Below are 24852 nucleotides of genomic sequence, written 5' to 3' on the forward strand. Positions count from 1 at the left end.
GGGCTCTAGAAGAACAAGACCCCAGTATTTGCTTTTCTGCAGGTGGTTCTAATACTGACCAACACCTCCCTCTGTTGGCTTGGCCCTTTATCTGCACTGCAAAAAAGATTCGTGGAAAAATCATATGTACCAGCCAAACTTGCCACCAAATCAATACATGTGTTACTGATCTTCTTAATGGTCCCCAGGGGCCAATAAATTACTTGAAGTTTGTTTTTGTTTTTTTATATGGTCTCTGCCATTAAAACCTTAAACTCATTACTGCTGCTGATTGAGTCTCAAGTAGCTTCTCCCTCTCTCTCACACACACACACACACACACACACACACACACACACACACACACACACACAAACACTACTGCAGCATGTGCATGAGTCAGCAGAATGCTGAAACTAAAAAAAAAACCAATCCTATCAAAGCAGATAATTGTCTTTCACTCTATCCCTGCAAACCTGCAAATGTGCTTAGACACTGTCACTCGTTCAGGTGCACACACACACACACACACACACACACACACACACACACACACACACACACACACGCAGAGCGAGAGAGGGTTGGATTGCTCCTCAGATAACACCTCAGCCAGCTCAGTATACTAACTACACTAAATCTGAGTTTATTTATGTCTGGTCCTGGTTTAATTCCTTCGGGTGGAGAGACAAGATGCTTGTGATGAATTGGGCCTGTTATACTGTACAAAGACATGACCGTCCAGCGGAGTTTATGTGAATGGAGTTGAAGCAAAATGAGCGGCATGTTCCAGTTCTATCATCAGTTTTACTTTATTTCTTTTGTCATCCCCGCATACAAAAGGTGCCATATGTGCCATAGGTGTCCTTGTGTTAGTGGGCCCATACTGTAAGCTGTGCTGATGGTCCGACAATGTCACTGCTGGGATGCTGAGGACAAGAAACATCACAGCGCTGTCAGAAGATGCCCTGCTGCCATCAGTGCAACTGTGGTACTCCTGGAAATATAACATCTGGTGAGTAATTATTCTTAATTTTTCTTTTAGAGAACCTCTCAGGAAGGGACAGGTACCTGGACGCTGTTTTGGAAACCCTTGTCACAGCTGCTTACCTGCTGGTCTTTCCTTGGAACCCATACATGCATTTCAGTGCACCAGCCAGACTGTGGTTCCCGTTGTTTGTTACCAAGATAGAAAGAAGGACCACTGCCCAGCGCCAGACCGGGACCAACTGGCAAAGCACATCTCATCTGACCCCTGACCTCGGGCATCCTCAAGGAGAACCATGAGGGAAAAAGGAGTTGCCTGGCAACTGTATTTTACACAGTAAAATGAAATCTAACCCTACAACACCGTACATGACAGCATCTTCATAGCATTATTGAAGGAGACTTAAAATGGGATATGACATAAAACTAAAAGGCCGTTACCATTAAAATCTTCATTTAGTAACCTATTGTATTAAAGAAAAATAAATCTGCATTCTGTTTTAAATCTTTGTTATCCATAGCAACATTTTTTGGAATGGTCTCTCTTTGACGAATTTAAAATAGCTGAATATAATTTAGATATTGCTTAACTGATTTGGTCCAGGCTGGTCTGCAATGAAGATGAAGAATGTGAAGCTGGTAAGATATACAGTAGGCGCATGACTGTAGAGTACATTTCAGGCAGTGGGAAAAAAAAAAAAAAAAAAAAAGGAGGCAGCAATCTTCCCTCAAATCCCAGGGCTGGACTAAGATTTTAAAATTAGAGCATCCACCATCCCCTCGCTGTAGCCCACCCCACCCACCCGCCCGCCCGCCCTTCCTGTACAACGAGCAGAGTAAAACCAAGTGCCAGCTCAGAGATGCGCGATACACTCCGCAGCCCCGGAGCAGGAGGAAATGGTCTTGATTAATGCGCCCATTTGGTTGCCGGAACAAATGTAAAGTGTTTTACATGCTGCTCGTGTGGAAAAGGGGATTTTTGGCTCCAGCGAATCCAGACGCGAGGAGAGGCGCACCTGAAGACCATTAAACACAGATCGCGCGGTTAAATTTTCCTCTGCGTGGAGTAAAACTACTCCCCCCCCTGTCAGGCTGGACCAATGATGGCTCTAATGGTTCACCTGAAGACGGTCGCTCACCTTCGGGGGAAAGGTGACAGGATCGCCAAAGTTACATTCAGAGGTAGGGCACCGTGACCCGCAAGATTTCTGTGGGTATGTCTTGAAACTGAAGCACGCTGTGTGGCGTGCCTTGATCTGATTGATCTAGGACCGGACGACGGCAGATAACCAGCGGTCCTGGTTGCGTAAAAAGTTGGGGAAGCCCTTCTTGGATCAGTGGTCGCCGGGGACGCGCTGCGCCCTGATGTACCGATGCGCTTTATATCCAAAGAAGAAAACTGGACCACAATTTTTCAAAATAGATCTCTCCGCGCCTTTCCATCACTAACTAACGTATTTAATATAGAAATCCTAAAATACAAAACGATACTAGGATACACAAAAATCCCTAAATTTTTATAGGACTTTTAAATGAATAAGACTAAATATTTACAATAACACACACACACACACACAGAAGTGTAACTCCTTGGGAATATAGTGACATTAGAGTGATTTCTTATCATTGTTTTCACTCGATGTCTCCACTAGATGTTGGATTTAAGAGGTTACTTCCAGGGTACACACAAATCCCAGTTAAACTCTAAGCCTTTATAGGGATATTTCATGAATCGGCTGTTATTAGTTATGTATAGTGACCACACAAGAGAAATGATTTAGGGATTTACGGATTTTTCTCACTGTTTTCACTCGATATTTCCACTCAGTGTTTAATGGTATGTATACTTTTTACTCATTAAATATATAATAAGGGAAATAGACCAATAGATCACTATTGACTAAGCTGATGGCATTGATTACTGTAGGTGGGGGTCGGTTGGTCTTGTTTGTCACACCTTCGGGGTAATTGCCGGCCCACTGGTTCTTTGAGCGTTTTACAGCTCCTACAGGGTCATGATCACAGCCCCCCTGTCCTGCTGTTAAGAGGAAACAGGGATCACTGTAGCGCTGTACTGCCAATCGAGGGGAGTTCAGTGCACTCGTTCGTCGATACCCTACGTTTCTTTGTGTGTGTGTGAGAGACCGAGAAAGGAAGAGAGGTGAGTGTGTGTTTCAGCACCTTGGACAGCGTCCAGTCCACTCGCTGACAGATGACAGGTGTTCAGTCCCGGCTGATCTCTGCTTAGACTCCTTTTGTCAGCACCATGGTTGTGTAGGATATAACAAAGCCAACATCCCCTACCTCCCTTCTTCCTCTGCTCTGTGTGTTCGTGTGTGCGTGTGTGTGTGTGTGTGTGTGTGTGTGTGTGTGTCTGGTTGTGCACTCAGCAAAAGGATGGGTTTCAGCGTTGTGCTCTGTGGTGCAGTGAACTCACCAGGGTCTTGATATTACATGAACCGTGACATCCGTGACGAGGATTTGATTGTTTCCTCTTCCTCCCTCTGGTCCAGCTGTAAGCACAGTTGCTGCAGTTCATCTGTCTATAATTCCAAATAGCCTAAGTAAAGATGTGTGTGTATGCGCTTTTTTTTTTTTAACCCCAATTTCTGCCCTGCAGTATGTGATTAAGTCAATGCTTTTTCAAAACCTTTTCAGTTCAAGCCACAGCACACTTTCACTGGCATTCACTTATGTAATATTCTGTGTGATTACGGGGGGTTTCTGTTACAAAGAAAAGGCAGACATCCAAATCAAATCTTCTTTCTAGTTGCAGGTCAGATGATAGATGCCAACCATTAAAAAAAAATTAAATAAAAAAAAACATTTGCAAGCAGTAGTTAACATAAAATGTCTGTAAATACCTTTTGGATGCAGTATACACACCTGCCCGGTTATAACCATACTTCACACACTTTATTTTAATCGATACTGACATGCCCCTCATACTATTTAGACAGGGATGCAAATTTTGATAGCTGTTAAACAAGACATTTGTGACCCTCCATATATATTCAGGCATTAGCTGCAGAGAGTCACAGATTTTCATCGCGGCGACAGAACGAACCTCAGTGAAAAGGTAACTCATCGTTACGCCCCTGAATCAAGCTCTGAACAAAACACTGACATATCTTCCCCTTTTGAGTCAATATGGCGAACTTGTTAGCAAACAGCTGCTACTTTTACACATTCAGCAGTTACAGAGGAACATTATCATTCATTTGGAGTAAGTCAGTCCGATATTTACTCTCTTTCAAGCTCTGTTTTTTGGTCTCTACGAACTCCTGTGGGAACTGTGTGTCTCTTTATCGGATAAATGCACCAGCTACTAGTTTATAACTACTAGCTAGGAACTGTCTGATGTTGGGTGCTGCGCTAGCCCCAGAGATAGCTAACCATCGATTTCTCTTACTGTGTAGCCGAATAAATTAACCTGCAATGTTTGAAAAAAACGGCTGTTTAAAAAGACTTACCGATGTTCAGACGGTATATTTCTTCTAACCAACTGGATGAAAAAAAGGTTTTTGTTTGTTTGTTTGTTTGTTTTACCTGTTTCCCACGTTGTTTCCTCTCCAGGTAGCCGGTGTCACATCTTATTCTGTGACCTGATTGGGAATTTCAGCCATATTGTCACTGTAAAGTTTTTGGTTTGTTTGTTTGCCCTTTTTTTTTAAATTTTAAATAACACTTTATCACATTTTTCGTTTTAATAGCTAGCTGTCGACAAAAATGTATTGTAATTACACAAGGGTCACAAATTGTGTAACACCGGCGGGCTGCCATCTTTGTTTCGATTAGGGAACACGAGCGGAACTTGGGAAACGGGCCAAAAACCGTTCAGCTGACGGAATATTTCTGACATGTAGGTGGTTAGAGGAGTCCTTGGGGGTTGTGGAGACACCCTCAGAACAACGGTAAGTGTTTCTAAACGACCTGCGGGATATAACACCGCCGATTAATTAAGAGAAAACTCGTTATAAAGCTCTGTAAAGCCGAGGAGAGCGGCAGAGTCAGGTGAAAATTCCCGGAGGCTCGTCAGCATGAGCGACCACTTTCAACTCTGTCGCGTCTTTTTCATGTGGTCATGTGACACGTCGAATATTTAAAAAAAAAAAAAATGTGCGAGGGCATTTTTGCACACGTTCACAAACCTCAGCACACTCTTGCAGATTGCGGTGCACCCTAACTGATTCAGATACAGTTTCACAACACACCACACGCAATTGCTGCAATAATACCCCCATAATATTGGTTATAGCAAGTTTTCCACAGTAAATACTGGGTGTGTGACAACGTGTGAGGCGTTTCTATTCAATATCCACCAGGTTTTTCATTTTTTAAAGTAACTTACTGTTATTCATCCTGTTAAGCTGACTGAAACATAGATAAGACTGTCAACATATTTACCTCCAGCCTCTGCCAAGTTCTTACAAAGCTTCATGAATACTCTCCCACACGTCACTAAATTACTTTGTTTTATTGTTTTCTTCTGGCCAGATAACATTTCATCAAGTCTTTCCGTGTCTGGAAAGTAGGGGCTCAATTTTTCAGTCCAACCCTTAATGTTAAGGTTACTTCAAATATGAAAGCCTTATGACAGCGCTTTTTTATTTATAGGAGACTGTTAGGAAAACCCAGAAAGCATGAGATTGAATAAAAAAAACAAAACTGAAATCACTTCATCTGAGTGGTCAGATGTCAAGGGTGTGTTATACATTTTTGTTATTTATGGATCATTAGATAACAGAGCAGAGATTCAAAGGAAAGGTGGGCGAGAGAGAGATTTAAGCAGGGATCAAACCTATCGTACACTGATTCACCAGGACACCCACCTTATTTTTTTTTTTAAATACTGTTTTTTTTATTGCTCAGTGCTTGTTACATTCCATGAAACTGTGTAATTTTACATTTAAGTGGTTAAAATAGACTGATGTCTTCAATTATATCTATTTGCAATCCCTTTGCAACAGATGGTAAGTGAGGGAAATTTAATTACGTTCTTCACATCTTGAAAAGAAACCATTTATCCTTTTCTACTCTCTCCATCTCAACTTCTTTCTTCTATGAAACACGATACATAATAATTTGTATTTTCATTACCACCCGATTCCAAACTTGATACATATTGTGTGGCATTTCTTCTATTTACAGTCTTGCGGCCCCAGTCGCTTCCACTGCTGTGGGTTTTTGAGTTGTACTTCTCCCTGCAGTCTGTCAGTAGAGCTTCCTGCGTGCTTTCAGCTCAAGCAAATTCCTGTCTGTAGAGGAAGAAGTCTGCCAGGAAGGCCCAGCCCGTCCTGAGCATGTCAAACCATAAATGACTTCTATAAAGACTGGTGGTGGGAGATGGTATGGATGTTAGGCTGACTCCACATGTTATGTCTGACAGGAAAAGAGACCTAATGTTGTCTAACAGCAGACATAACCCAGAATCAAACTTCCAATATTTTGAGAAAATAAAAGCCATGAACCAGTGCATTGACTGCATTCAAGATGTGATATAAAAAAGCATTAAAGAAGACAGTGACAGTTTCCTGTCCAGTCAAGCCGGTTCATTATTGTCTGATACCATAGACACTGAATAAATTAAGTCATCTTCAAAGGCAAGCTGCAAAAGTTAATTGATTTCATGACAAGTCTTTGATGAATCCTTGCTGTTATCTGCTGCTCACTGTAGCTCTTGATGATTATAGGCTGGGTTTCTGTACAGTAGCCTGAAGGATCACAAGCAAAGTTTAATGTGATGTAATGTAGTCATTATTTCCACTTTTGTGACACTGTGTCATAATCACTTTTTAAGATATTCGTTTGCAGTTGATAGATGAGCTATTTCTCTCTCTCCAACTCTTTTTACCACTTATCGGCCCTCTTCCTAACTTTCAGACACTTGACATCCACACTGCTGAATGGACAGTTTTGTTTGTCATATTTTAAACTGTACCTTCCTATTTCCGAGACTGAAATAGAGCTTTGTGCAGTCTACTCTATCCTGTAGACTTCATTTATATTCTTTTTCCTCCCTGAAGCGCCCTTTTATGCGTTACATGCTGAAACATTTACATTTACCGTGGGTTTAGTTTCAATTGTGGTACCTGTTTGGGATTTAAACCATTTAATGTTCAGCTCATAAATAAGTCAGGAAATAAGGTAAAATTAAATCACAGAATGTAATGACAAAGATGAGATGTTAAGAGGGAGGAAGGGAGACTTTCATTACACCCTGAACATTAAATTAGATTAACTAAATACTTTCCACTTTTCTCTCATCCACCACAGGTTGGTTATTTCTCTTCACTCTGCTCTCTATCACTTTATTCCTCACGCATCCAATAAGGGCAAAAGCCAACATGATTAGCAGAATGTTGTTTTAGTTTGGCGTGGAGCACCTTACATAAAACCACGTCTCTAAACCCACATCTCTAGTTAGATGAAAACAGTGGAATGACAGTGACGCCTCTGTTTTGAATAATGTAGGAGGAATATTGCCTCTCTCTCCGTCTTTGACATTAAAGTGGTGTTTATTTTCCTAAAAATATTTCAAAGGTAGAGGGTTTTATAAGGTTGTGGAAAGTGGGGCAGAGTGCAACAGAGATTATGAGCGAGACTCAAAATGGGCAGCTTTTATCGGAAAAATTATACTAATGAGGTCGCATGAGTCTTGTGTGTGTGTGGGTGGGTGCGTTGGGTTGTGTGTACATATATATGGGAACATACAAACACACACAGACATACACACACAAAGCAAACTACCGCGACAAAACAGGATGCACACAGCGGTCCGACACCATTCGTGAGCATCACAGAGCAACCAGATGAACACAGGCGTGACTCGGTCAAGTTGCTGTACAGTGAATGGCTCTCTGCCCAGTGTACAACCTTGAATACACACTTCACCAACACAGCTGTTGTGATAGACAGTTAACAGAGAACGTGGGAATCTGTATATTCTGATTCTATAACACTGACTAAAATCTAATTTCTTATGTTATTTCAATTATGCTGAAGTCTTTCCTCTCTCTATTGGTTTCTCTGATTCTGGTCTGTCACATAGTGAGTCCTATTGTAGCCCTTTAATTGTCTGCATTTCTCTTCCATCTCCTGTGGCTTCACACAGCCCATCTCGTTTGTATGTTTTTCAGTTGCTTAAGTCATTCATTTGTCATTTCACTGGTCTTTAATGTGACAAAAGTACACTGATATTAGAAAGTAATAGGACAATCTTGATCAGTGTCTCTCAGAAAATTGATGATTCATTTTTTGATTCATGTATTAAATATGACAGTTGTGGAAGAAGTATTCAGAAAAAGGCGAAATACTGCAATGTAAAAATACTCCATTACTTGTCCTGCATTCACATTCTTAGCTTTTTCTGTGTTTTTAAATTTTTTATTTTAATCGTTAAACAAAAAGACAAGTGATTTACAAGAGAACATGAATGTACATTGTCCATGCAGGAGGCAAAAAAGGCATAGGAGACAAGACAGAAATCATGTTCTTAGTGTAAATGTACTTAGTTTTTTTTTTTTGCAACTGGGACTTTATAAATGCCTAATGCTTTGTGTCCACCCAGTCGAACTGAAGTCACAGTAATCACAATGTCATTATTGAACCATTTAATCATTTTTAACCACAGAATTCCTCCTTACCTTTCAGGTCTGTCCTTCTACAGCCGTGTGGCAGAGAACTGTGAGGAGGTGGCCCACTTTAATGAGGTCAGTCTCTTCATTTCCTCTGTAACACACATACACACCTGGATAATGACCAATCAGCAGTTATCTCTTGACTAAATAGAAACCACAACCTCTCCGGAATCGATTTTTTTTTTTTTTTTTAACCTTGAATGCACGTGTACGTGTGCACTCAGATTTAAGTGATCACATAATGAAACTTACAGTGAATTTATGTAATTTTAGACACGAGTGAGTTCATTAAGATTTCACATGTACATTCACTCACATTCACATCAACTGTCTGAGAAAGTCGGAGCAAATGGAGAAGCCCCATGCAGACACTGAGATAGCATAAAAACTCAACCCAGTAACTCATCCTTATTGTAAGAAGACAGTGCTAACAACTGAACCACCCAAGGATCATGTCTTAATTTCCTCAATACTGTTCTGATCGAAAAATCTTACTCGTTCTCACTTGCAAATGGCTGATGTTTTGCCAAATGTCTCCTAATGGCCCTCTACTGTTCACTGATGTCCTATCAGGACGGTCTGAGAGGTGAGCCAGAGGTAGTGGCCTCCACCCATGCATGACACTGAATAATTGCTCTGTTGCAATTAAATTAGACACTCCACAGCTCTAGTGATGAAGAGCTGGTCCCTTAAATAGCCCTTTTGCACTAGAACTCCCTTCTACCTTGAAAAAGAAAGTTCAGTGGATATGAACTCTTTACCATTCCAATATACTGTAAGTCCACTAATTTTCACATTATCTTGAGCAACAGCACAGACCTTTGCGAAACCCAAAAGGGAATCAGTTGAGCCCCTCTGGTGCTGGTTGGTCAGTCTCTCTTCACATTGGCTGCTGTGGGATTCTGGGAAATGTTCCCAATAGGATTCTCCCAGACTTCTGTCACACTTAGAAACCAGCATAATGATGGATTCAAATGCAAAAAATCATATAAGAGAGCAGAGGAGGGAAATAAGAAAGAGATGTGGGCTGAGGGATCAAGAGAGAAATACTGGAAGAAATCCTCACAGAGCAGAAGCAAAGGAGACAGAAAAGAGGTAGGGGATAGAGTCAGGGAATTAAATAAGAACAACAAAAGAGAAAGTGCCTCAAAAACATACAGTACCTTCCCAGGGGAAGCCTTACCAAAGTTTTTTTTTTTTTTTTTTTTTGTTGTTGTTCTATGAGCTACTTGCTTTTGCAGAGAAAAACATTGTTCCTATGATGCACTCACAAGCAGAAAGCTGCTTCCTTTGCTGATAACCAGAGCTTTTGTTTTCAGTGTAATCAGGAAAATGGCTAAATGACTGGATACTTTTGGCTAACACACACACACACACACATACAGTTTGTGTAGTGTTGTTGGTGAAGTGGAAGACTGAAAAATAGACAAAACTGAGAAATTTGTCAGAAATATTTATAATGGCGCATTATATTATCCCTGAGGCCTGACTACAGTAACTGGTATAGAACTGAGTGGCTGGCACTAATCTCTTGTGACAGCCTGACCCGATGCTCCTGTATTGCTCGGGAGGTCGTTAGAATCACTCAGCATCAATAAAATGTCCAGGCTGCCCATGGGATGACTTGTGCTTCCAGTATTCCTTAAACTGTGTGTATAATGTGTTTGGGTGTGTTGCATGCTTCTGGTGCCCGAGCGTATATGTACTGTTTTCCCTAGCCGCCCCCATCCAACCCAAATTTTAGAGCAATTCCTCGTCACATCCTCCTCATCTTACATAGTCACCCTCAGCACTGGAACATTTGCATGGCTCAGTAAGCTCAGTCCAGCCCCTGGAATTGAGGGCCATTAGCATAGAGTTGTGTGTCTTGTTGCTTTATGCATGAATAAGCAGGACTCCTTTGAACTAAGAGCGGATAGACTGTATAGGGAATCTGTATTCATTATTCATTCCATGGTGGGACTTGGCTTTTAGCTGCAGTACGCCAGGGCTTCCCCCCTCACTAGCTAGACATAAATGGAACAAAGAACAGAAAGCCCTGCAAGTACTGTATGTGGCCACAGGGTTCACTGAGAATGGGTCTAGAGATATATAATAGCTACTGTACACGTGTATGTGTCCATTTCAAAATGTGGGTTCAAAAGAGAGAGGGTACATGCCAGATTTTTATTAGGAATGTGTGTTTGTTTGGCTTACAAACAAGATGTTAAGAGATTTGAACTATGGAGACAAGGCAAAGGGAATTATTATTCAAACATAATGAGCTCAAGAATATTCCTTTTCCAGCTGCTCCAGCCCTACGGTGTAGTAAATGTTACTGTGTTGCTGAGTTTTTAATGAGAGTCTTGCGATTACGCAGCACAGAATTCTGAATCCCATGACTTTTTCATGGCGTTGTGCACGCACAGCTGGTGTCACAAATGGTGGCAGTGTTATGTTTCACGAATGTCGCTCCCAAAAATTGCAGATACATATGATAGTCCTGCAGGGCTGTGGTATATGCATGTAGGGGTCGCAATCATGGCCACTGTTCTGATTTGTGAAACGGGTAAAAGAGTGAGAGGAAATGGTCTCATGCTGCAAATCGCACATTTGCATACTGCGGATTTGGTGAAACGCATCCCTTACTGGTTTTAGTAGTTGTGTAGCTAGCTCCAAATTATATCTTTCATTTGTCCATGCTCTCTAGAATAACATGTGTAAGTGTTTTCTGATCGGATGTCACAACGTGGTTGTCTGTGCTCTCCAAAGCCGATAGAAATCACAGTTGGAAAGGTAAATATGTTTTATGATTTGACAACAATATGGTTAAGGTTTTGTTAGATTTAGACACAAAACGGTTTGGGGACCTTTGGGACCTTTGTCTTCACGGTTACAATATGAAACACTTGGTTAAGGTTAAGGAACGATCACATTCGTAGTTAAAAGAAACCAATGTTGACCATGAGTAGTCTAAAACAAACAGCGGTCTCCTTTGTTAAATTCCAATGTTTTATTAACCCATCCATACACTCCGACCTTCTTTCTCTGTGAACTTTGTGGCTTTAAAACATCACAATACTTCCTCATTTGCTCCCAACAAACCGCAGACTTAACCGTTTCTCTTGGGCAACCCTGTCTCCTAGAAATCATGTTTATATATTACTAAATTGTTTTCCCAATTACATTGTGGTGACAAACGTAATGGCCGGCTGGATTATGTTCAGAGGCAACGTTTTTTTTTTGGTTTTTGTTTTTTTGGATGAAAGAAGCGCGATATTTATGAACTCTCTTGGAGTCTCTGGGAGGTGGATGGCGGATGTACAAAACGCACAACGGTAACACCAGAGCCTGGAGTGTGCATCCTGATTCCGGTCTGTGGTTAGGATAAGGCAACGAAAGCACGTTGTTAAAATTAGAGAGAGATCGTGTTTTTGGTCAAATGTTAATAAACACATAGTGTCCGAAGTCATTGTGAACTTTTTCTGTGTTAAACCAGACGACAGTCTTTCCCTGCCCTTAACCAACTGCTGTGAAAGCCTCAATATGACCATAAAAAACTTTAGGAATGCTGTATTTGTTAAAAGCGGTTACTGTTACCGACTGAAAGACTAAAAACAAATAAAATATATTGTCAGTGAACTTTTTACTGATACATTTAATATAGTCAGTCCATTTTTGTTAATTGCCAAATACACTAAGGCTCCAGGGTGTGCTGTGGCTTACCAAAGAGAATACGAAGAGACCACAGTGAAATCACTTCCACAGAATTTCCCAGACTTCCTTGATAATCAAGTTTGGGGAGTTAGTGGCCTCGAGTACGGCTTATTTTTTATATGAGAGCATATCACTATCAGGGTGAGGTTTTTAAACTAATATACATCATACCCAGCAGCAGCATTTATATCCTATAAAACAGAGGAGACTAAAAAACCATGCATTAGACTTCTGGAAGTCATATTCAAGCTGTTGCATACCAATGACTTGACCACCAGGAAGTAGAAAATTAGTAGCAGCCGTCTCTGGACTAGAAACGAACTGGAATATTAATGGTGCTAAAAACCAGTTTTTAAGATTCAGGGCGGCTCCAGGGAGGTGCTTTCCCATCTCTGAGTAAACTGAATAAATTATGATCTGAGCAGAATCTTTTCTTTGCCTGCTTAGAGTTGGAGGTCAGTTGAAAGCAGAAATTTGAGCGGCCAAAATGAGTACAGTAGAAATTACAGTTGGAAAACTTACTGTATAGAACCTAATTTATTGCCTTTTTATTTTTACTGTGGTTTATGCATTAGTATTGTGGATTTCAAATGACAGTACGGCACAATTAAACAGGTATGCTGATGTGCACAGGCACATAGATGCACACACAGACGGATAACAAAAACATAATTTCTGTAGGGAATGCTATATTTTTACTTTATTGTTGTGAACCCTTAGGAAAACAAAAATATATAAGCGGCAAGTTCTGTTTGGCTGTGTATGTGTGTGCCCATGTGCATCAGCCTGTAACACCTGTGCTTTAGGGAGTCTCTCAGGATTCACACTTTGCCTCTGTAAACACTGGCAGAAAAAATCAAGTAGACCAAGTAAAGCAATTCACGGAAAATTCACTGAACTATAACATATTATCTGGTACTGTGACAACCAAATATGAAGAAAAATGGAAAACTTGAACGACACATAGTCCAGTCGGTTCAAACAATAGGTGTCTTTAGCTAAAGTTTCTACATAAAATAACGGTTTCACTCCCCAGCTATGTCTGAATGGATTTCTGTCTCAAAGCATCCAACTTAGAAACCAACTGAAATAAAGCCAAATAGATTTCCTTTAGAAGAACTGGTCCCAGTGAATGTTTGATTTGCTTATAATTGCGTGATCCTAGTGAACAGCAGGTGAGACATGTTTAGCTGTAGCCCTTTTGGGGGTACTGTCCAGTATAGCTATGATAAGAGTGCATTTGTTTGTGTTGGAGCTGATCTGCTCTAACAATATCTGTCATCATCCATTTTTCGCAGATTTTCTTGTCCTTCACAAATACATGATTTTAAATTAGATCAACTCCCAGCTCAGACTGTTGCCTTGCCACTTGTAACACAACATATTTGGACAAATAGGCACCAGATGAACAGAAGGTTGAGCTTCTGTTGTTGGAAAGAAGAAGTGAGAGAAAAAAAAGAAAGAGTCCATCTCAGCAGAAAGGTTTCAAATAGAGGGGTGAATGTTATCTCCCAGCACAGCACTGTCTGTTTTCAAGGACTCAGAGCAGCTTACTTGATGAGTGCATTCTTCATTATCTCTGCACCATCTGGTCTTCCACAGCAGAAACTGGGGAGGTAATTGCAGTTTTATTAGAGTTAAGTGGAGAAAGATTTTCATACCTGTCTGCAGAACCACTCAAATTCAAGAGCGTGATATTGCTAGTGTGTGAAAGTAAAACTGAATTTTTCACTGATTTAATTTCCATTTAGGAGTAGTATTTTGGAGTAACAACTTTTTTTTATTGTCAGTAACTACTGTTATTAATAGTTGTTTTTGCATAGCATTAATTCAGCAATATTTAATAAGACAGAAAATATCACCCAAAAAAAATACCAAAGCATGTTTTGTGGCTGCTACAATCACGTATAAACGTAGTGTACTTGCATTGTGGGTGTATGAAATACTCTGAATGGATTAATGTCGGTATGTGCACACCCGTGGCATGTCATTCGACACATACTGTAAATTAGACCGAGATGAATGGAGAAACATTGGAGCATGCAGGGAAAGTGACATATGAGCAACAGAGCGGGGATGGAGATGAAAACAGTGATAGATAGTCCAATTGGAAAAAGTAAATTGAGACTGGGTCAGTGGTGGTGGTGAGGTGGGCGTGTAGGCAGCGATGTCAGTGAACTGGACAAGATCGAGTTTCTCATCAGAGATGCTGTTTCATCTCCACGCACGTGCACGTGTAGTGTGTAAGCACAAGCAAAAGGGAGGTGATTTTTGACCTGATGATAGCGTTAAAAGAAAATCAGTGGGTTCACCAAAGTGATTACAATTCATCCTGAGGGGATCATGAATGTCTACCAAATTTCATGGCAATCTATCCCATAGTTGTTGTGGAGCAAAGTGGCGGATAAACTGACAGACCAAAATTGTTGTTGACATAAAAAGATTTAGATTAATGTCATGTAAATTACTAAGTAATCTATAGGAAAGCATTATACAGACTCTACAGTATATGTTGTGCAAAACTACAGTATATGCCCAGTATGAATGTACATGCAAGTTAATGGCAACATTTTTTTTATATTATAGATTTTCTCAAAATTTGCTCCTCAAGCATCAGAGGTAAGAAGATAAATGTCACTAAAATGAGAAGTTGAATTATTCAAAATGTCAAAGCTGTTGTGTAATCAAAACTACGTTCATAAAAAGAGAGAAGGAGAATATGATTGACAGAAACAGAATAATGAAACGTCATTTCAGGTTACTGTATGCAGCCAAGTGAAGTCCCGGCATTTAGTAATTTACTTTTGCAGAGGTGGACTCTCTCTTGTATTGTGTATGACAGCAAACTCAGAGAATGCAGAGAAAGTCTTTCCTCACAATCCTGTACATTGTATAGAATATGAAGCTGGCTGGTAAAGCTTGCTGTAATGAGAAGATTGCTTCAACTGCCTATTTCTGCAGTGTACCCTTATTTTTTTTATCCTTTCAAAATGCATCTAAACCTGCAGAGAGAAGTGCAGAGGGCTACATCATCATAAAATAACAACAAGCCTGTAGACTTAGCAGAAAAGACCACAAGCTGCATAGAGAATGCTCTAACTGTAAATATAACATGTTGCTCCCAACCCTTGTTGTGTGAAAGATAGAGCATATTGTTCATAATTAATTATAGATGTGTTTTCATCCTCAGTGTCCATGGCAACAGTTATGAGGATTTCAAAGGAGGGAGGGTCAAAGTGAGGAAAGTGCCCAGTCATTTGTCTGCTCGCCACAGTGGTGAGGCGTGGGATCAGAGCGGTAATAGCTGCTCTTCAGTCAAGCATTTAGCTCCTCTGATTGGCCACTGTGGCTTCGAGGCTTCCGGTTTTCCGGTTAGCGAGATCATACCTGTCACTTTTATTAAGCGGCCTCACTCCGCCAATTAGGCTGTGTATCATCCTGTACAAAGGGTCAAAGGGAGGACCTGGGAATAGTAATGTGTGTGTTCTTCAGACAAGCTCATGAGATAGAGAGGGGGATCTAATATAAGACCAGTGTTGTTATATGTTAGCGCAGTGGTGATTGCCTTTCAGATCACGATCGCACATTCCTTCATCCACATAATCTGTGATACATTTTCATAAACAGAGTTAGACTGAATTAGAGTAGACGGATTGCAGCAGGTTTACGTCAGTCAGTGTTTGAGGCACAGTGACTGCTTGACAGCTACGAGTCCGGGTTGTGCAGAGCTGCACACTTTACGAAACGGAACGAGAAGACAGTGTAACCTCATGTTCTTTTTTTTGTGTGTGTGTTTCTTTTCATTTTGTTGCATTTAAAGGCCCTGCACAGTCCTACCGGTGTTTCCACCAACCTGGCTTATTAGACTTGTCATAGTAGGAAAAGCGCAGGTGTCACTAAAAACATGAACAACGGCCCTGCTCTGGTTAAGTGTCCCAGTGAGCCGTGACAGTGTGACAGTGAGCCAGCATAAACAACACCAGGACCCTAACACTGAAGCAGCTAAATATTGCACCTGTGTTTTGTCAAAGTGTCTTCCATGTAAAAGGCCTGTGACAGTGTTAACAAAGCTAACAGAATATTGAGGGGCATGTCAATCAACCACAGCCTGTACACTCCCACATACTCCAGAGAAGACGTGTGTGGGTGTACCTGGGGTGTGTTTACTGATGCTGTTGAGGATCAAACTTTAATAAAACATCATAATAGCTTTTTTCTAATGGATTAAGGGGGAGCTTTAACATGGAGTACGCACATTTTTTTAAAAACAGTTATATAAAGTCTTACGATGCTCTGGAGGGAGTTTAAATAGTGTCTTGTCTTAAATATTTAAGTCAGAACACTAGGTGAATAGGGTAAAGATTTTAACTGATAGATATATTACCAAGAAACTTCACCAGTTGATTCCTTACATTAAGACAATTATTATATTTGTTTTCTGATATGTTATGTTTAAATATGCAAATGAGGCATTTATCTCATTAAATATGCACTAATTTGGATAAATGTCCAGAACAGAAATCTCAATATGTTTAAAGCCAAGTTCAAAATTGTTGTTTCATTTTATTTAAATATTAGAGTCAAAGGTTTTTACTGAGAGGAGTTTTAATATCTCTTTTTAACACTCCATAAATGAGAAAATACTGTCACAGCCATTAAAAAGAAAAAAATCAACTTTCACCGTGTTTTTAGGTATGAAAATGTTATATAAATCAGGCTATTAATAATATATGAACAAACCCCTCTATAAAAAAACTTTAGAATATAGACAGGAATAAAACTGGAAAGTTTGGTGTATGTAAGTGCTACTGAATTGGAGATTTCTGGGTCAGAGTATGAGGGAAAAAAACTTGTTTTGAGGAAACAGTCTTTAAAGTATGTATTGGAATTGTAATCTACAGATGCAAATAGACAAAGTTTAGTAAAATAAACACCTAAATGTGTATTTTTGATGTTTTCTTCCAACTAGTCGGAAAGAAGACAGGTTATGGAAGTAAAATATCCAAAAATCTCAAAATTACCAGTGCGTGAAACAATGTTTTTGTTTCGCTTTACAATTGACACTGATAGATGAAAAGATAGCCTCAACTTCAAACTGGGGGCATAGAGGCTGTGAAAGGCCTGAAGGATGGGAGATGCTATTTAGTTGCATTATGGGGAGTGTAGGATCCAGTGTGTTTGGAGCTTGACCCATACTAGCGACTAAGTGCTAGAATATCTTGGCCATTGCTGCATTAACTCTGACCATCCTTTTTCAAATCTGTTGTCCTTTACCTTCTTGGAAGTGCAATACTAAATAGCCGGACTACTCCTTTGAAAAGAGACTAATGAGCACTAGTTACACAAAGTGTTCCTGTATGAATTAACTCTTGGTGTTACACTATTTGACAGTTGATTAGTAGAAAGAAACTCTCCATTTGCTACCTCTACACTTTCCTTCCTTATGAATAGCTTTCCATTCCTTCACTACATTTATACAGAGAATTGGAGCATTTTTGAGTATCTTTTTTATTGGTCCATGTAAGGTCAGTTTGGTAAGAGTTATTGATTGACTCTGGTCGTCCCTGTAGACTTGTGGATGCGAGTTTACCATTATGAATGAACAAGACACCATTTTTATCTTGAAAATATCTAAATTATTTGTCTAAGTGTGTGAAAAGATCTCCAAAGACTCTGTGCTCTATTGCTCCAGTGCAAAAACTATTGACTTTATCCCATTTGTATCATTTGGACCAAACGTACATCATCACTTTTATCCACTATCCTCTGTTGTTTAAAGGTCATATCATACTGTAAAAAACGGGTTATCGTCTCTGGGATCTTTTGCCTGTTGGCGGTTCAGTTCATTTTAACCTTGTGGTCTGTTTCTCTCTCTCTCCAAAAAAAAAAAAAAAGTTATAATTTTTCACACGCAGCCTTATAAGCCTCTTGGGAAATGTATTTGTCTGTCCACGATGGTCAACTGATGGGCAATACAGTTATCCCATAAAAGTTTTATTGGGGTAACCATGACATTGACTCAGACATAATGAATGCCAGTAAATTTCATCCAGTGCGTTTAATACAAGTGCCTGCAACATTCAGCAGGCTGATATAACATGTCAACGTGCTTCTGAATGTGTTTAAATTTTAACTCAGCTCAGAGACGGCAGATTAAAAATAGACATTTGGCCAAATCACAGTCATCACATAATCATGTTATTTATTAATGTCTGTTGTCCCTGTGCAATACAGTAATTAAATAGAGCTGAGTAAAGGAAATTTGGGCTGAGTGTGCAGGCAAACTACTTGGAAAAAATAACAGGTATCTCTTTCGTCTGAATAACAGTATGAGCTTTTGCATACCTACTTTTTTTTTCAGAAAATAAGAAACAGTTGTTTTGGAGAACTGCTTTGCTTGACAAATGTTAATATTTTGCAGCTTAATGTTGCATAACACTGTCTGAAATAGCTTTCTTCTGAGAAAAATGGCACCTTTTTGAAAATGCAGTCGTCAATATGTAGTTTAGTGTTTGATTTTTGTATTCTGTAGCCAAATTCCATTCAATTGTTTGCTGTGCTGCTGCTCTATTAATAACTTGTGCACACTTGAAGCGCACTAAACCTTTCCACTTTCTCGCCTTATGGGATTCTCTGCTCTCATTTTGTTTGTCTGCACTGCGTGGGTATTTTAAACCACTGGAGGCGCTTTTGTGCGTCATGGTGACTGTGAAAGCATTAGGCAACATAAACAGCTTACTCCTTCACGTTGTGGATTCCTGCATGTGTGTTGCTATAGCAGAGAATGAAGACAAGCAAAGCTCGGCTGCAAGCGGAAGCTTAAGTTGGTAGGGCTCTACCTCCACCAACACATGCTGCACATGCGTTTTGCAGGCACAGATTAAAATGAGTTGTCTCCTTACTCTGGGGAAATTAATGTGTTTGCCTAGTGTCCCTGGGGATAGATAAGCACAACATAATCACGTTTGCAGTTGCGTGTCTGTATCATTTGAGATACAGTCTGTATTATTCGATGGTATGTGTATATTAGCCATCATTTCCTCTATTAGCTGTGTGTGCTGTCATCCGTGCAACATTAACACCATACTTGGGCCTCTTTCCTTCTCCTCTTTCGGCTGCTGAAACAAACTGGAGGAGCTTTAGTTGTAAATGAAATGTGGTACAGCTCTATTAGGCATATTCTCAGCTGATGACCGACCATCACTCCCAGGGTGTTTGAGTGCAGAATGTGTGAAAAATAGCTAAGAAAGAGGTAGCAGCACTGGTCATGCCTGGATGAAGTTGGGGAGCAGAAGCAACAGACTGCAGGGCCTCAGGGCAGGGAACACAGACTGATGGTTTAATGCAACACACACACACACACACACACACACGCACTCACACACACACACACACACACACACACACACACACACACACACACACACACACACACACACACACACACACACACAGTGTCCTCAGATCCTGGAAGGCAAGTCTCAAAGTAGCAGGTGGGAACCCCATGATTCGATAATGGGACAGGCCTGATGGATCGTTTGCCTGAGAGCCTGCAGTGTTTTCCTGAATGACAGGCCAATGTCAGCAGGGGGTGAATAAGTTTTAAATCACCTCTGCAACCTTCATCCATCTGCCCTCACATGGCCTCTGTTCCAATGGTACTGTAGTACAGAGGAGAAGGCTCTGAGGTGATTTACTGAGTGTGGTTCAACACATGAATCCGTCATTTCTAACCTTTGCAATTAATGTTTTTGTTTTTTACTTAATTTTGCAGCCTTGTCATACCTAATCAACACGAAGTAGCTACATTGAAATCATATTCCTAATGTAGTCCTTTAAAGTATCCATCTTAATTAAACTGATGAATGAATTAATGAATAATTCTGTCTGCCAATGCAAAGCCAGCAGGAACAAACCTAAAGGCAGTTCTGTATATATTTCCTTGCTAATTTGAGTTTAAATGAGAGCTTTAAGAGGGTAGAGAGGATTCTTCATGCTTTTTTCCCCATTTCCATAAATACTGATATTGGAATTTAGTTTGGTCTATAGATAATTACGGTAACTACTTGGGATGAAACAAAAAAGAAAAACAGACAATGACAGTCGGGGAGTTACTTCCAAATAACAAATCAAAAAGAAGAATGAATCAAGATCAGGTAATTTATAGACTGAAAAGGTGTAGGCTGAAGCTTATTGCAACTGCCCTTTTTTACAAATCAAGACCTAATTGACTTAAAAAACTTAAATTAGTCAATGCCCAATAACACAAACATGTAATTTGGTGATATATTTTCTATATTTGTTCGTTAGATCTTTTTTTTTAAATTAAACTGACAGTGTGGGGCACATTTCCAGTCCGTCACTAAAACTGTTCCATGAATTCATCCATTTAACAGAAATACAAGTATTTTTTCATTAGTCCTGACCCTTAGTTTTATTAACATGCATATCCATAATTTTGGCCATTTTGAAATCAGACGTACTATAAATATGAAGATTATATCTACTGATGATCTAGACAAGGTCCTCAATGCCGTTATGAAATTCTATCAGGAACAAAATCGCTGCAGTGTTGCAATTCGGCTACCTTAGTTTTACAATTCATTTAATTCAAGATGACTCTCAAGGCTTGGATCGACTTTACAGGCGCCAAATAATTTATTCCTATAGAAGCCTTATAATAGCTTCAGATCATCAAGTTGGATCCTACTGGTCGTTCAGTGTAGATTAAAAAAAACAAGAGACTGAGACTTTGGAACAACCTGCGTGTTGAGTTCAGGTTGTGTAAACCTGTATCATCTGAAATCTGTTTATGTCTCTTTTTCCCTGTTTTTACTGCGTTTCCCATTAGCTGTTTCATTCTTTATGAAGTATCTTTTCTAATTTTTTTTATAACTGTGGTCTGATTTCACTAGAGGCATTCTAGTGAAAATGTCACTAACCAATACAAATTCGTCCTGTACCTAACTGTACGTGATTATTTAACTTAATTTATAATTATTTGACTGTACTGCTCCAAACTAATTCTTTGCTGATAAACACTCAGGGTTTATGTAATTTATACGAGAGATGCACTATGTGTGGAAAAAAAAAACAGGAAAGTACCATACTGAGTGTCTGCTCAGCCTAACAACGCCAATTAGTAAAGACATCACTGAGGAGATTTCTGGTTAGCATGATTTAACATGAATATATAAAAAAAAAAAATACAGCTTCCATATTTCTTTCTTTTCCTGTCAAAGCTACATGAAATGAGCCAACTGAAAAATCTTTAAACTGTTATTTCAGAGCTAATTAAAGTGAAAATGCCTCAAAGGTGTTTTCACATTTCTTACATTTCGTTTTTTTTCTCAAGGATAACCAAGACATTTTCAAGTATTCATTACTGTAAAGTTTTGCCTGGCTGCTGCTTTTTCTTGTTTTGCCTGATAATAATAATGTTTTAATACATAAAACATTGTGATGCTTTGTTCCTTCCAGAAAAGCCACTTCTGTAGCTGGTAGGGTTTCTTTTAAACTCTAGGACACTTCAGAGGAACAGATATATGCTGACGCGAGGCCTTGAATCTGGTTCCGGACTCTGATTGACATAAAGGAATAGAGAATAGTTTGCACTCTCTAGCTGAGAGTTAGGGTCGATATCACTTCAACGGACAGACTGGTGCTGTGCATGTTAGCTTGGTGCAGGGGCTGGAGATGTGAGATATGCTCCGGTGACTCCAAAGCTTCACGGTGGCTAACGTTAAGCCAGGTGGTCAGTGAATACCACTAAACTGTAGGCTGGCTCCTTGTTAAACCACAAATTCCTCTACATGTGCCAAATACAGAATATTTGACGTATGGTTGTGGAGGCTTTGGTGTTGTTTAAAGGCACCTTTGACAGAGCTGGACTGAGTAACGAAAGTAATGTCTGTTTTCCAGTCAAGCGATATGTAATGTATTGAGTATTTAATTACATTTTTGAAGCAACCTGCCCAACACTGATAGGCTCTGTCCAAAGCTAACAAAATCCACCTACCAGCACCTCTAAAGCTCAGTGCTAACACAAAAATATAAAAACAACATGCTGTGGTTTTATTTGGGGGGGAAAACATGACAGCCATTTTCACACAGTTAATGTAATGGTAATAGTTGCAGACCTACTATTTTCTTAAGCCTTTTGTCTTTTTTTTTTTTTTTTCAGACATTTCGATGGCCCTTTGCCAGCAGGCTGGATGGAAACGAGATGCTGGAGATCCAAGTGTACAATTACAGCAAAGTCTTCTCCAACAGGTAAGGCGTACTGCTGCTCCCAACTTGTCCTTAAACCACATTTGCCATACCAAATGGGATTTCACAGTAAGCTGTGTGTGGTTTCAGTGCCCTTCCTGCCTTCCTGTCACCGCCTGTTACCAATTCAGAATGACACACTTGCTTTAGCTGTTTCTCAGCTAAAGCATAATAAGACCTGTATTCCCTGAGAGTGTGCTCTAAATTGACTCAATTGTCCGTGAAACAATTGAGTGGAAACCACACTCAGGGCTCAGTGGTTTCCACAGAGCCTCTCAGTGATGGGCACATTGGTCACTTCACACTCTTCAAACAATCAGAACCTGAAAAACGCACAGCTTGTTGCAGTGGACAGGGCAATTGGGATCTCATGCTGAACATATCTGCTTCAGTTATTTGCAATGTAAGCGAGTGGGTGATTGTACTGTACTTGTATGTTTGATATAATCCTGGCTTGACAAGTTTATTTATGAGAATGTAAACAATTCAGAAAAATAGACGTTTATTTAACAGTTTGATGTCTTTTTCTGTATGATTTAACTGACAAATCCCAAGATGAGGACGGTATATTTCAGTTATGACCCATTTACAGTTCTTACGATAAATACCAAAATGCTCTTGAGCAATGCATTGACACTCCAACCTGCCTCAAGGATCTTGCACAACACTCTAATTACTTCAAAGACATCATTTTTGCAGAGGGTATGTTTGGAAACTGGCTAATTAATAAATTTCCATCTCCTCCTCCATCCCCTCCTCCTCCTCCTCCTCCACTTCCTTTCCTTGTTTTTCTTCATCTTCATTTCCCTTGAAGTTTATCCTGCAGTGTAGCTCCTCTGGCTGACATGTCCAGATCTGAAAATACATAGGCTGGTTGGGCAAGGAGGCCTGTCCATCTCCTGTGTCCGTAACAAATCCAATCAGGTCGTTGATGTGTCCAGAGTAAGGACAAATGGCATTGCCCACGCAGTCATTAGAACTTGCTTTGTCTATGTGTGTATGTAGGTGGTAAAATGTGTGTGTGTGTGTGTGTGTGTCTGTGTGTGTGTGTGTGTGTGTACCGCTGTCTTTATAATTTATCTATGTGACCGTATCTTGTCTGCCACATGTTAATATAGTTGTTGTGTGCCAACGTGTGTACTGCAGGTGGCGGCAGATTTTTCATCCACTTACAAAGATGACGCAGAGCTAAAAGCCGGTGGCAGGTGTGCAGACAGATGCTGTATCAGCTCTACATCAGGGCAGCCCTCAACTGTCATCACGATTTTTTCTGGTGCCACTGTGTGGAGGAGGAAAACAGAAACAGCACGAGAATTTCACAGCCACACATGACAAATCACGGAGGGTCAAAGGTTTAAGAACTGACCAGAGAAATGTCTAAAACTCAGTTTGCAGTCCAGCTAGCCGGATAATCAGACTGAATTGGTATTTCTCTTCATTTTCCAATCTGGCATCGTGTTTGTGTTTGTGTCTGTCTTAGCTCGTGGCTGTTGTGGCTCTCAGGATGGCAATGTTGGATTATCTGTCGGTCGGACCACCACTTTGGTCCAGACTGAAATATTTCAACAAATATTTCAGTCTGGACCAAAGTGGTGGTCCAGACTACCATGTGGTTTTATACTGACCTTCATGGTCTCCAGAGAATGTTTCCTGTACCGCGCCACGAGGTTAACGTTTTTGTTTAGTAAAATATCTCAAAAACTATAGGATGGATTGCCGTGGAATGTGGTACAGATATTCATGATGGCCAGAGGATGCATCCTAATGACTCTGGCGATCCCCTTACTTTTTAACTAGCATCACCAGCAGGTCAGGGTTTTCACTTATCATGCAAAATATCTCAACGTCTAAAATTTGGATGAGCTCAAAACTTTGTACAGACACACATGATCTCCAGAGGATGGATTCTACTGAATCTGTTGATCCTCTGACTCTTTACCTAGTGCCATCATCACCTCAGAGTTTTGATCAGCATGTTACCATGCTGACGTTAGCACTTACCTAAAAGCACCACTGTGCCTAAGCACAGTCTGAAAGAGCTGCTAGCATGGCTGTAGACTTGTAGTAGTCTTGTTTACATCAAATAAGGAAATATGCTGTTGTTTTTCCAGTAAGTTGACTTACAACAGCCTGTACAGCTGCATCAAACTCCCACCATGTTTGTTACCATTGTCAGGGCTATTTTTTTTTCCGCTATTTTTCACTACAGATAGATGATGCCCCCATTCCTTATCTAGCCTTAAAAGCTGTGATTGGCCTGGTTGTTTTTCCAACCACGGTA

At 40.1% G+C, this 24852-nt stretch overlaps 1 protein-coding gene and 1 long non-coding RNA gene across 3 annotated transcripts in view; one reads left to right on the forward strand and one right to left on the reverse strand.

Annotated features, from left to right (window-relative positions):
• On the reverse strand, window positions 1-4992 carry LOC120788857. Of its 2 annotated transcripts, XR_005707317.1 has the most exons (4): window positions 4516-4992; window positions 3404-3479; window positions 867-976; window positions 1-96 (listed from the first exon to the last, which is right to left on the reverse strand). It is a non-coding gene; the product is annotated as an uncharacterized LOC120788857 (long non-coding RNA). The 2 variants fall into 2 exon arrangements; XR_005707316.1 differs by lacking the exon at window positions 1-96 and having other exon boundaries at window positions 809-976.
• otofa (otoferlin a) overlaps window positions 4848-24852 on the forward strand; it is a 74989-nt gene continuing 54984 nt past the window's right edge. Inside the window, 3 exon segments of the mRNA XM_040125045.1 lie at window positions 4848-4880; window positions 8620-8678; window positions 22486-22574. Of these exon segments, the coding sequence (XP_039980979.1) occupies window positions 22528-22574 (47 nt within the window). The 5' untranslated portion in view covers window positions 4848-4880; window positions 8620-8678; window positions 22486-22527.

This window comes from Xiphias gladius, chromosome 4 (genome assembly GCF_016859285.1).
Source record: "Xiphias gladius isolate SHS-SW01 ecotype Sanya breed wild chromosome 4, ASM1685928v1, whole genome shotgun sequence".
Lineage (NCBI taxonomy): Eukaryota > Metazoa > Chordata > Actinopteri > Istiophoriformes > Xiphiidae > Xiphias > Xiphias gladius.